Source organism: Magallana gigas, chromosome 5, assembly GCF_963853765.1.
Source record: "Magallana gigas chromosome 5, xbMagGiga1.1, whole genome shotgun sequence".
Classification (NCBI taxonomy): Eukaryota; Metazoa; Mollusca; class Bivalvia; order Ostreida; family Ostreidae; genus Magallana; species Magallana gigas.
Window position 1 is genome coordinate 18880091 of NC_088857.1, and position 14335 is coordinate 18894425.

A 14335-nucleotide genomic window follows, 5' to 3' on the forward strand; every position below is an offset into this window, starting at 1 on the left:
TTTTTTAATTGAATTTGCCAACGTTTTAATTATTCTACATTGTATATGTTTTGCATGCAACATAACCAATAACATAATACACATGACAATATTGTAATTATTGCATTTATTGGATTTCAATACTGAAGTGATTTTTTACCAACCATTAGCTTCTTGTTGTTTGCACTGTTTATTAATCGTTTTCTTCTGAAGACTTCTTCAATTCAAAGCAATCTGAAAGCTTCTGCATCGTTAAATGGTATGGAAGGGCAATACAATTTCTGTTGTTGGTTTTCTTGATTTTGTCGAATATGTTTCTTGAAGTCAATTAATGTGAATATGGGGTAAAAAGATAACGTCATGAATAGCTGACATGTGCAGAATTATCAATTCGTACATTACACGACGATTCATAAAAATCCTGGACGATGAAGTAATTTCACAAAATAGTATAAGACAATCATGTAGTCCATTGACTGTAATATTGCACACATTTATTGCAAATCATTTTTAACAATGTAATTATCTCATACATTAGGACCGAACATTTCACACACACACACACACTCTCATTCACCATCCCACACAAGCACACAATTTAACAAAGTTTCAACAATAACTTCAATATTGTTTACATGTATTCTTGTACATTGTACAAATAATGTTTGAAAGGAAAATATGATAAATCATAAAATTTATAAATATTTTGTTTCACAAATCACAATGTATTTGTGTATTATTTACATAATGGCCTGATATGTCTTTACGGATCGATGCATCTATTTTACATCTGTTATTTGCCCTAAATTGGTGTTTCAGCATTTTTGATAACTGTGGTTATGTCACGTAAGACATCCTGTGTTTTACCACACACGTTTCAAGGTCGAATCTTTAAACTATTTGGTCTTCTCTGACTTTTTCGCTGCTTCTTTGCTCTTTTTTTAATACCATAATGCTGCTTCATTTTGTACGAGTGATATACAAGTTTCGCTTCGCTGAACCAGCATTCCACCCTGGGATCCGGGGTACATTGAACATGTATCTTCGGGTTAACAGAACAGATATGATATTATATATTGCAGCCTCTATGCAAAGTAGAAGATGTCCCTTCTTTCCTTAGAAACATCCATTACCATATCACATCTTTTTTGGTGCCATCATTTTGTTTCAGTCGCCCAAATATCTCATAGCTTGAAAAAGAAAAAGACATCTTAAAGTTTTTATCAAAAAATAGAATTAAGTAAGATTTAAAGAAATGAAATTATCCTATAAACCAATCAATCATAATTATACTTCAGGCTGTGGCCACAGATTCATATTTTCAGTTCTCAGCTGTGGACAGCATTTACTGACCTGTGATGTTCTGATTGGTCGAGAACTGATGCCAGGGAGCACGGTGATGATGAGAAGATGATTGGCAGGGATCTGGCAGCTCCGACATATCGGACACGTGTGCTTGGAGTTTGATATAAACCATTTCAGAACGCACGCCTTGTGGAAATCTGAAGAAATATACATTTTTACTGTGGTATGATACTTTAAGATTTATTTTCAATAATTTGTCAAATTTTTATAAAATCAAAAAAAAATGATATATAAGCTTGGTTTTTTTTTTCTTTTCATTTATTAAAGTTCCTTTATTATTAATGCAGATGTGAATGATTGAGCAATTAGTTTGATTGTAAAACTTAGTCAGAGTCTGGTCGATTGAATTAAATACTATTTCATAAATTTATGGCAAGCGACAATCAACGTTCGTTGGATATTTTGTATATAATAATAATGTATGTAGCCATTTTTGTCATTTGATTTAGTGCACAAAGTTAATTGTCAAGAGTAATAAAACTAACTTTGATATTCTATTTTAAGAAAGAATATAAGTTTATCTATTACTTTGCCCATTGGTACCGGATGTTCCAGTGTCTTTGTCTATGATAACACTACAAATCGATTTTGAAATGTATAGTCCAATACATTTTAGAATGACTTTTTTAATAATTTAATCGTACAATTGCTGCAAATTACATAAATAAAAGTAATAAGGAACCATTCTCTGAATACCATGAAGTGATCAAATACGGTGGGATGATCAAATCTATCATATAGCCCTTCAGGCTTTATTGGATTTGATCATCACGATCGTATTTGATCACCTCATAATACTCAGAGAATGATTCCTTGTTCCTTAAATCAATGTACTTACAATGGTCACAGGAAAGCTGGGATACTTGTTCGGTTTTACCGTCGTTGCAAATTGCACATTCAAACTCTGTAATGATAATACTACCTAGTATAACAGTTGTCTCTTCTATACAAAGATAATGATCTAGCTTTGCTCTTTCATACTATCTGAATATACAATTATACATTTATGTTGATATGTTCATATAGCTTGACATTGTACTCCTTGTAACATTATATGCTTTTTGAGAGAATACATGCATTGAATAGATTGATATCATAACTCAAAGATTTTACACAGTAGTCAGTTGTTTTCTAGTTTATGCTGACCCCCTTGATGGTGTATATATATTTATTTTTCGTCATTGACTTCAATAAATGACATGTCTTAATTTCTATATCTGTTTTGTTTTCTCTAATATACTTAACATAAAAAAAACTAAGTGCAGTTGTCTTGGCTTTTAATAACATAGGAACATAAATATAATTATAATTTTTTTTAAAGAAATCAATTGAAATTTTTTCAAGAATTCCTTGAAAATATCGCTAGCATATGGAAAAATAAGCGGTGACTATAAATTAATTTTACACTCGTATATAACATTATACAATTGGACTGCATCCTTTTCTTTCTCATAATACGACTTCGTCATTTTGCATTCCTACTGAGTTGTGTTCTAAGGAAAGTAACTTCTTACAACCTTTATGACACACTTTTCATGGAAAAATAGTATATAACTCTGTAGTTCTTATTTATCATTATAAAATGTCTAAATATGAAGGGTTATCAGAAATTATAATTTTCCCCTGCGAGTCAAATTAATTTTTTTTTTTTTGGCAGCACGCCAACATGTGAAGGATAAAGTTACTCAGAATGTATAAAAGTTCCACTTCTGTGAATTTTGAAAAATCACCGACTGTACATTGTACATTGCATACCCATTCTCTGTTGCTATCATGTACTTTCAAATATCAAGGTCAATGTCCTTAATATAAATTTTAATACAGATGATTGTGGCCATGGAATATTTCTCAAAACTTGCCTAAAATTAATACATATGACAAAGTTTTCTTCACAATGAAAATACTTCAAGTGCGATATTATACTAGTAAAACCATCTATAAAATAAAAAACGATATGAATTTTTTTTCCAAATTCCCATTTATAAATTTTAGAATGATTCCCATTCTTGATTTGATATTACACATAATATGATTAAATAATAAGAACTTTAAGATTGAAAATTGATATCAATAATAATTCATTCATATCTTCGTTAAAACATACTTTTATAACTATATAGATATTTCCTTTTAATGTCGTCCTGAAACATTAGAACCAGTTTAACAAGGACTTTGTAGCAGTACGTGATAAACTTGATGAAGGCGGAGTCTAGTGAATAGTTAACTGTAACAGTTCAATAATTGATTAATAGATATAAATACATAGAACGCAATGACAATCGTCTGACTTCATCTAGAGATGTATATTTCATTAAAACAGCGTCTATATTTCATTGAAACAGCGTCAATTTCAACAGAGCAGATTTTTGCTTCTGACAACGTTCCTGTTCTGAAAATCTATGAATATTAATGAGCTTCTCTTAGCAAATTAAAAGAAAGGAAGTCGATATTTGAAAGTTTGAGCATACTAGATAGTACCATTCCACCGAACGTCTAAGGTCTTGTAAACCCAATAAAAAAAAGAGGTTATTCTAATTAAACAAAGATTACACTGTACCTGCCGGTATATCCGCTTCCGGTACAGCTTGTAACAAGTCCTCTCTGTATTCCTCCATCTTTGTCAGAATGTTGAGTGGGACAGGACTATACCGAGTGTTGATGTTCGTCTCAGAGGACAGATTCATCGACTCTACGTAAAAACTCGGACTCGCTTCATTTTTTATCTGAAGATAAGAAATCAAATGTAATGTGAGATTACATTTCTATGAAATATCACTATATATAAAATATAATTTGAATAGATCTTTTTGATCGTTCGTTGGATCTCTGAATTAAGTATCATTGTGGGAATTCATTTAGGTGCATATTGTACAAAGATATTGTTTTGGAGGGAGAGCTTCATTTCATTTGTTTAAGTTTTGTTTGTTTATTTGTCTTTGTTTTTTGATTGGTTTTGGTTCTTATTTTTTCTTCTCTTAATTAATGTTACAGTGTACATTCATTAGTCAACCAAGAAAAACCGTATTAGGAATGTTATACATGTAGCTAGCTTAAAATTAGTGCTATGATTTCAATACCACATGAGTCAGTTGAATTGTTATTAAAAACGTATAAACTCTGTCCGTACAACATGTATTCATTATAAATGAATTACTTATTAAAATACAATATCCACGCATAAAGTAATCTAATTCATGTCCCTTTCCTTTTATTGGACAATACGACATAACCCAGCTAAATGCATGATTTGACTAAAACAACATGAACTAAATTTTTATGGTGAGGAGTTCATTACATAATCACATATGTACGTTGTTTGAACAGTATTGACCTTACTCAGTTAGAAAATTAATTCTGTACTACATGTAAATTTAATTATTTAAGTTATTACCAATTAAACTTTAAACAGGACACACAGAAACACAACATATAATTATAATGTATTTGAAATTGTAAATACTACTTCTAATACTTACCATCTGTCCATTGCAAGCATTGTAATAACAAATTGACATGTTAAAGATAATAATTGATTATTCCGCAATCCGACACTTCATCCACAGGTACTTGCTTTTGAGATAAAATTCACCTCATTGTATAATTATGTTAACACAATGTTTTCGAATTACGTGGAAGAGCCTCTCTTCCGTGAATTAAAATCTCTTTCGCCTTAATGCTGCTTTAGTGGAAACTCTTCTTCGATAATTTAACTACAAAGCATTTGTAGCATGCCTGTCTTTTACTTCTAAACATTGCTCACCGACTGGAAAATGCTTAAATTATCGTAAAAAGGAATGGTAGTTACTGTAAGCATTTTTCCATTGCACTTTATTTCAAAGCGAAAAATGATTGCAATTCACGAAAGGGGTATTTCACGTAATTAAGAATAAGATACCTTGAGTTATTATTATCCGATAGGGCTAATTTTACTACAGAAACAAGGTCCTGTGACTTAAACTTAAAGAGACAGTACAGCTGAAAACACATGTGTCAATAACTTCAGATTTACCTATTGTATAGTTAGGAAATAAGAAATAACGTTTATTGTAATAGTTGAAATACATGAAAATCCCTTTCACATACTTAATTAACGTAATTATGAGCTTCCGGAAATTCAAGGGTCGTACAAACCGGAATAATCTTATATCGTTTATTTGTACCACGTGGACTTTGATTGACAGTAATCGACACATGCTGAAAACTACAAGATCTTCGCCCCACTACGGTCATCATGGAAAACGAGGTTAAAGCGATTCTCTAAATGAAACACATCCTTACTTACTCGCTAATTTATATGATTTACCAATTTAGGTTCATTTTAAAATGAATCATTAGACTTAATATGTCAAATAACCCCTCAAGGGGCCTCATTTATAAAAATAAATTTAGGTTTTAGAACTCCTATGATAAACACGAAAAATGCATGCTTATAAAATAATAATTGTGGTTATTTTAAAAACTTTGAACAGTTATTACCTATGAGAAGTAGGAAAGACATATTTTTATCAACAAACCTGTCCAGGAGATTCTTCGCGAGCCCTGCATGTGTTTTGTTTACAGTAAATACGCATGCGTAATAGTATAGAAGGCTGAACCCCGAACACGTTGCGACATATTTATGTGATAGATTATACGTAATTATTAATTTTAATAAAATAATTAGATTTATTGCACGGAGAACTTTGTAATTTTCCGAAAGTTTATACATTCATGAGTAGTACAAAAATACCGAACCCGATCGGAAAATTTTTTCAAGTCGGTTTTTTGATAAGATGCGCCGTACTGTCTCTTTAAGCGTGCATGTACAATTTATTTTCAAAAATTATAAAACGATTTGACCCTTAGATCTATATAACCAACTGTTCAGTCAGAAATGACGTATAAAAACTATCTTATAATTCAAGTAATGTAACTTTTGTTTACATGAAGTTCTCTCTCTCTCTCTCTCTCTCTCTCTCTCTCTCTCTCTATGATCACGTGACCAACCCGTAGTTATATCCCGATATATACATCCAAAAATGATACCTAAGTTCTTATATTCACATTTGTTGCAAATTATGAAAATAACAATGCTCCATACTTTCTCTACTGTGATGACCTAGAAAAGCCGCTTCGATTAATGTGACGTAACAAAAGATAGTACAACAATTTTGCAAGCATTTAATTATCATGATGAAAAAAATATGACACTACTTTTGACAAGACAACACTTTTTTATTATAACAAAGGGAAACAGAAAAGAAAATGCACTTGTACAATTGAAAAAAACCGATTGAAGCTTGGCGGAATAGTAGGGCCTACCACTTCGTTGAAGTCGCAGAGCGGTTAGTAATTTGAAAACAAAGCGATTGAATGTTGAGTTAGAGTCTACTTAGGCATTTTCTAGGGAAACTCTATCGCAGAATCAGATTCAAGAGCGTAATGAGCGTAATGAGCGTAATGATTTCCTCCGACATTATAGAGGAAAGCAACTTTAAGTTCGAAGTTTTTTTTACGGAACAAAACGGACAGAAAAGCACAAGGAGTTAAATTTGACCGTGATCAGTGAATGGACTAAACACGAAAGGTCTGTGATACTGCGTTTGCAATTTTGATCGAGGCTTGTAATAAAGTCAGAAATGAATTTTAACTGAATTAACTCCTTGACAAATTGCGATTGTAATTTTCAAGAACGCCTCGTTACTATATCGATCCATAAACATTATTCTGTTTACAGGCCTAACGTGTTATCTAACATGAATCATTTATCCTCCCTGTATCTATTAATGTTATATTTTTTAAGAAAATGAATGAATAAAACTTCGTATAACAAAATACAGATACGTTCATTTTTTATGCCTAAATGTCTAAAAGGTGTGTCAGCACAAGTCGGTTAGTTTGAGCACATAGAAAAAGTAATGACCTAGATTATTCATGCGCTACTTTGACCTCTTGACCCGTAATGATGTTATGCAGGAATAACAGCGGATTGCGCAAACCGTTATACATGTATAACGGAAAACATTTGCAAGTGTATCATGTATATGCATTTATCTACAAGTATAATTTATTTACATTATTGACTTCCGGTCCAAGGCCATTCAAAATAGGTACCATGAGATTTCGTCGTGACTCAGTTTTTGTGGATTTCGGAATAAAAATCCCCAACAAATTATAAGACCCAATCATTTTTCAAAGTATATTCATGTACGTGTTCTACGAAATCCATCAAAATATATCCCCGGGAATCTTTAAAAACAATCCGCAAAAGTCAACGTCTATGTATTCAAATGATTGCGGTGGTCAGTGCAAGTGTACCCGCTAGAAATGCTTGGCAATGTGCATATAATAAATACATTTCTAAAATACCTTTTCATCATGCATTCTTTCTTGACAAAAAAGTGAAATGATAATAAAAGATTTTGGGAACAGAGCTAGAAAGAATAAAAACAATATATTACGACTTAAGGGCTACTATTACGTTTGCTATTTAGATACATTTGCAGCAACCGGTAGCATACAATAAATATGAGAATATAAATTGTTACGTTTCAAGCTGTATTAACCGAACAGTCTATTACTTGAGTGTAAAAAGGGTGACCACAGTCTTTATTATTTGATACTAGACTTTGACCCGTGCGTGCACGGGTTCATATTGCATAATTATGATATCGGACATTTACAAAATACCTCGACACAGCGTATCGTTGACATTTATATAACCAAGCTTTAAGCCTACAATAATGCTATTTATTTCAATACACTCTGCTTAGTTAGAATAATATAACTGTGTCTCGGGACAGGCCTTCATCACATTTAAAATGCATCCCATAAACCCGTAAAGTTGCAAAAAAATTGCAGAATCGCTCCGAAACGATTTTGGAGGAAATTAATGCAGCTGCATTGAAAATAACAGTCAAATTATTCATAATAAACCATTTTGAAGCTGTATATACAGTGTACCTTTGATCTAAAATTTTAATTCATATAAATAAAGAATTTAACACTTTTTCACCGACGTTTTTAACTCGCTTCGAATTTACAAACCATGTTGACATTCGGAACTCTCGGGATTTTTTATATTTAATGCACAGAGTTAGAGTTATCTCCCGTATTTCCTTTGATGAACAGAATATATGACAAATTTTCAATGAAACTTTACTCGTATTTGTAATATCGTTTCTGAGTTTATCAATGCAAATGTGATATTGTGTAAACAATAAGTAAAGGGCCTTCCGTGATTTAGCGTGAATGTAATGCGCATGCGCAAGAATGTACAATCCAAAAAATGCATATGATCTCCGGATTTTTCAAAGGAATTTTCGTTGATTATTTATTAGCGAAGCTTGATTAAGAAAAAATAAACAAATTGGTAATCTTCAAGTACCAATAATATTTACATATAAAATATATAAACCAAAAGACAATACTCTTCCGATTTCTCGGTATGAAAGCCCAAAAAATCGAAAATAGTTATAAAAATGGCGGTTAGAAAAAATTAACAACTAAAAAGTTAAACACGCCGCAAAGTCCTTTTATGTATTCGTATACTTATATGTAAGATTTTGGTCCTCGATAAATCAAAACCCCTATGATTGGCTGCCTACGAAAATCTGTCAAACTGTTGAAGCTAAAAAAAAAAGTGTAAATATAAAATACCTTTTGTCTGTAGCAGTGACAGAACGTCATCAGCAGAGAAGCAATGACCAGACAAATCGTAGCTGTTTCCAGCAAAACACACGTGTATCCATAGCAACACCCTCCTCTAAAAAAACCAAACATAAAATGTTTCCTAAAATATCAAAATGAATTCAATTAATGAATGCCTTTCATAAATTTGATTAATTTTTCCAAAGACAATGTTAGTTTTTCAAAATCATAATTTCAAATTTGTTATTTCCTTCTCTGCTAATATCAAAAGTTGCAGAATAAAAAAAAATTAATAATGAATACGTTGTACATATGGGAATTTATGTTAATTAAATTAATTTTCAAAAACTTTTACCCAGATCGTCTCTGTCTTGATTCTCGTTTAAATCATTTCTACATTGTAAAGGATTCAATCTGCAATGCGTGTCTACTTTCATTTTCCTCAAGAGAGATTTGTTACGATATATTTATAGTCGTTGTCAACAAAAACCTCACAAAACCCGGAAACATTAAAACAACACATTACTCGGCAAAAGATGGATCTGGCTTCTGCTTAAAGGCACTTTTAATAACGTCTTTGCGCATATCTACAACGACACATGTTATTTATTAAATGTCGTGGCCTTTGCGATGACTTGGCATGGCAGTCACTCACCCATTCCTGACCCCAGCTACTGTGAAAGCTTGGCATTTTGTTTTTCTCCCGGCATTAAATATTTACACACACACAAGACATTTAAAGATAACTTGATTTTTCTAGTGTTTTAAATTCCTTTAAGGCCATTTTATGGACATACTCGTAATTACCGGTCATCATCCTTTGTAAGGATTACATAGTGTTATCGCAGCCTTCCAACATTACCGAAACTGTAAATATTTTTATTTCTATTAAAGGTATTTAAAATAAAATGCCATCCATTTGATAATCAAACCGTTACACATTAAATAAATTCTTATCTGATTTCAATTAAGCGGTTTTTTTTTTACATCTGTCAATCAAAAAGTCACAGACCAAGAGGAGGGGGCGAAGGGGTACCAAAATCGATGAATTCGAATTCAAAATTGTTTCAGAATCGTCTTTCAAAAGCTTCAAGCAATACAAGATTGCTCGCAATATGAATCTTACTCAGGTAGAGTACGTTACTTTAAGGTCATATACTTACACTCCAATCAGGCACACAGATGCAAAAGACGCAGAGCACACCACAGTTGCAACAGCAATGATCCAAAATGCGCACGCAACCACATTGTATCGAAATCTATCCGCCATTCCAATATCGATACGATGACTTTAATCCAGGCACCAGGGATAGAACTGGTTCATATTTACACACTGCACTGGTAAAAGACGAAAAGGAAAGTGACAGTTTGGTAGCACAGGTGAAAAAAAGCCATCAAGAATATGTCAAAGCTTTCTCAAACCATTGCCGTTTGTCTATTTGACAAGATGTGCCTAAAAATATTCATCGGTGCTCCAATGGTGCAAGTTTCAGGTCAAGTTTGACAAAGCATATCTGTATGACAATGCGTGTTTTATTAATGCATGTGCTTATGTTAATTAATACAGCGTTTTGGTTTGGGTGTTGTTTTTTTTGTTGCTTGATGTGGCATTGCATAATTATAATATTTCATTATTTTCATAATCTTAATTGAGGGATCATGCAAAAGTTTTATTTTCCAAAAGAAAGAGTATTACTGAATTCTTATTTAAAATAATGTTTTTTTTATTATTGGCATATTATTCATGTAAATTAGTTACAGTTATTAATACATCTTTCTTTCTTGTTTTGTTTTCATTTTATTTGTTTTTTGTCTTTGACTGCTAAGCTTAAAAAATGTCCTCGAAATAACAAGAAAAACTTTGACGTTCGCAAAATGAAGACTGTCACATCATTTAATTCTAAGTGATATTCAGAAAGAAACTATGATCCACACATTTCTCTCACAGGACAGGACCGACCCCCACCTCCACCCCCTCCCCCTCCCCCTACCCAAGTATAGAACCCCGAGACTTCACTTTTATTGTTTTAAATTTTTCAAAGGACTGAAGGTATTGCACAAAATTACCTAAAACAAACATTTTTTAATAGAAATCAGAATAATTATTATATATAGAGAGAGGATCTATATTTGGGGTGGGGGTGACAGCGGGGGGGGGGGGGGGTTCGGTCCTCACCTCAATGCACCTAGCTGTGATTTCCCTCGGGTTATGTTTATGTAGGGTAACCTACATTCATATAATAGCAAGGCCAAGATTATCACTAATGAATTACCATGTAATTCATAAAAAAAGACAGGCAGCCACTCATCACCAACTATCAAGCTAAAATATACTGCGGCTTACACAATTTATCAAAGGACTGAAAGTATCCAAAGAAAATAATCTTATGCTTCTAATCTTCATATCCTGTAGAAATAATTATTTGACCCTTTCTTACGAAGTACATGTACACCATGTCATGTAAGAATTCATTATTCAAATTGCATAAATATTTCTCAATGATTGACGACTATTCATTCTATTCACTAAGGGTTTATTCGACGATGTAGACATTTTGATATGCTCCAGGCTGCTATCAAATACCGATGAACTAATTCAATGCAGAAATCAGACATCATGACTCTAAGTACATTGTATATTGCATTACAGATGACATAAATTATTCTAAGTATCAGAACGTACCTCTTGGATTTTTTTTCACTTGTCCATTTGCGCCTTTAATTCTAGTGAACTGGTATGTAGGTCACAAATGCGGGGAGATATTGCCTTGGGGGACAGTCCAATATTGACACTCTACTAACCTCTCTCAGGTGGACTGTACATAAACACCACAGCAATTTCATTCAGAAATCAGGTCAAATGCGAGTCCTAATGTTGTTGTTTTCTATTGATACTTTTTTTTTGGTAACCCCCGTGGTACTTCGTGTCGAGCTGCCCAGCAGCGGACTAATCCCCGGAGTGGACAGGTGTGCGTGGGGGAAATTTATGAGTCGATGTAATTCACTAACAGAGAAATGGTGTTCCATATATTCTCCAGTCTTAAAGGAAAACGGAGCTGTCAAAATGACATTTATATAGCACTTCAATGTATCCTAAAAGTGAAGGTTTATCTGTAGTCGGAGAGGCAATAAAAGGGACCGTGTAATTTACATTTACTGCAATGGGTTATTTTGGTAGGGTGTAGTTTTGAATTTACTTGATTTTGTTTTCATTTATTTTATAAATTGTCCGTATGAAAAATGAATTATTTAAACTATAACTGTTAGATAAGTGTGTGCTGGGTTTTTTTCCCGAGACGGGCGGTGGCATGCTAGTATTTTATCAGTAGAATGAAACTTACATAATCATTGATAGTACATACATGTACTCTTCCCCATCATTGAATTGAGAAAAAAAATATCAAAAATTTTAAAACAATTAGCAGTTAAAACATTTGACAGTTAGTCTGCCCCATTTTCATTTAGAAACATGCTACTATTTTAATAAAACAAGTTTACATTTACCTGTAAGAACCCCCCCCCCCCAGCCATGCACGCCCTCAACGAATAATTCTTTTCTACTTACCAGTGGGGTACACGTAAGCGCACACGGCAATGATTTGCAGTGATTTGTACTTTAACAGCCCAAGCAGGTAAATTAAATTAGTCCTTATTCAATTTAAGCCTCCACTTGACACAACACAGCAGCAGCTCAGCTGTTGTGAACTTGACAGCGATATGACACAACTACAATTGTTTGAGTTAATGTGTCAAGCGCACGAAGAAAAGGAATAATTCAGAGGATACTCTTAATAAATGTTCATGAAGACAGGCAATTTATTTATCGTTGTAAAGACCTTATACCTATAAAAGAGAAAAGCATCTAACTCAAAACGCGGCTTGGTCACGATTAAAAAAAAATTTAAGTTGTTAAATTATTCTTTTTTAAATTTTTAATGTTTGCAATGCTTCATCTTTGAATATATTTTCATTATTTTACTAAAATTAAATGTAAGCTTTACAGTTGCCATACAACCTTTCAAAACTTTACAGTAACTATCGTTTTTTTCGTTTGTTCAGTGTACAGAGTATCTAATGACAAACATTGTTTTTTTTAATAATGTACCTATTATTAAAAATGTCTGTATTTTTACATGTAACAGATTGAAGGTCCTAGGTCATAATTTTGTGGTAACAAACATAATTATCTCGATCAATCGTAAGTTCTGGTAAAATGTCATCGTAACACCATCCGCGGATCCATAATTTTTTTTTTCCAAGGCGGAATGGGGGGGGGGGGGGGAGGAATAAGAGATTTTACCGGGGGAGGGGGGGGGGGGGTTGAGGCCTCGATAATTTTACTAAGTAAATTTAAGAATGGGTTTAAATTTTCAAGGGAAAGATCTGAACCCCTGCCTACCCCCCCCCCCCCCCCCCCCCCCTCAAGCCCAGCCCTTGAGCTTGTTTAGAAGAATTGATCCTTTCATCAATAGTGCTAAAGATACAGAGTTCAAACCTCTTTCGGTTAAAACAATATTTATTTAGTAACTGGAACATATTTAACATATTGCAGCAACAGTGCATAACAGATTTAGAAACAAGCTGATAGGCTTATGCTAATTTCGCTGTCGTCAGTTTACAAATTAAAGGTGAAAGAAATTTTCAAGTACAATAACATTATTTACACATAGACATTGATAAAGAAAAATGTAGGGGGGGGATAAAAAGGCGAGAAAAGAATAGCTGGAATTGAGTATTGAGACAAGGTAAAAAATATTGTTGTTTTCACTTAAATAAATCATAGTTACCATATTACAATAATTCAACAATAAGAAAATATGGAAGTGTCAGGATTGTATTGATTCTATTTCTGGAATATGTAAAATTATTACAGTGTAATAAAAGAATGGTAATTACTTTCAACTTCACCGCAAATACAAAGAGGCGAGTTGTTTAATTTTCTTTGAAAAAAAAAAATGAAGATTAAGACCGCTTCATTCTCACAGGGTTTTGACACAATCTGTGCAAAAAAATCGTATATATAGTATAATAGGCTATATATGTATACCATTTTTTTTGTACAGATTGTGTCAAAACCCTGTGTACATTCCAGTCTGAATTTGGAGTGAAGGCGTATTTGGCGTATTCTGGTTCCCAAATAAAAATAATTTGGAATTTTACTGGTATGTAAGTATGTCTTAAAGCAATGTAATGAAGGATTTGATTGCACATTTTGGGGTAATGCATTCCATCGTCTTAGTAGCTTAGTAGAAGAATAAAATAGAGTACGTAACGCTGGGTTCTTGAATTGATTTCCCGCAGCGGGTGCGTCGCTCTTGTGTTGTAGTTAATATGTCCTTGAGTTTTTTTTGAGACTGTGTGA

At 32.9% G+C, this 14335-nt stretch overlaps 1 protein-coding gene across 4 annotated transcripts; it reads right to left on the minus strand.

Annotated features, from left to right (window-relative positions):
- LOC105325527 (uncharacterized) lies at positions 1-12685 on the minus strand. Of its 4 annotated transcripts, none has more exons than XM_066086078.1 (8): positions 12539-12685; positions 11776-12029; positions 10137-10306; positions 8983-9088; positions 3902-4067; positions 2183-2248; positions 1333-1481; positions 1-1169 (listed from the first exon to the last, which is right to left on the minus strand). In XM_066086078.1, exons 3-8 carry the CDS (start codon positions 10241-10243, stop codon positions 1164-1166), a joined length of 600 nt encoding a protein of 199 aa, XP_065942150.1. In that variant the 5' UTR covers positions 10244-10306; positions 11776-12029; positions 12539-12685; the 3' UTR covers positions 1-1163. The 4 variants fall into 4 exon arrangements, with proteins under 4 accessions (XP_065942150.1, XP_034300639.2, XP_019921615.3 ...); XM_034444748.2 differs by having other exon boundaries at positions 10137-10311; XM_020066056.3 differs by having other exon boundaries at positions 10137-10311; positions 11657-12029.
- Between the last annotated feature and the right edge of the window lie 1650 nt (positions 12686-14335).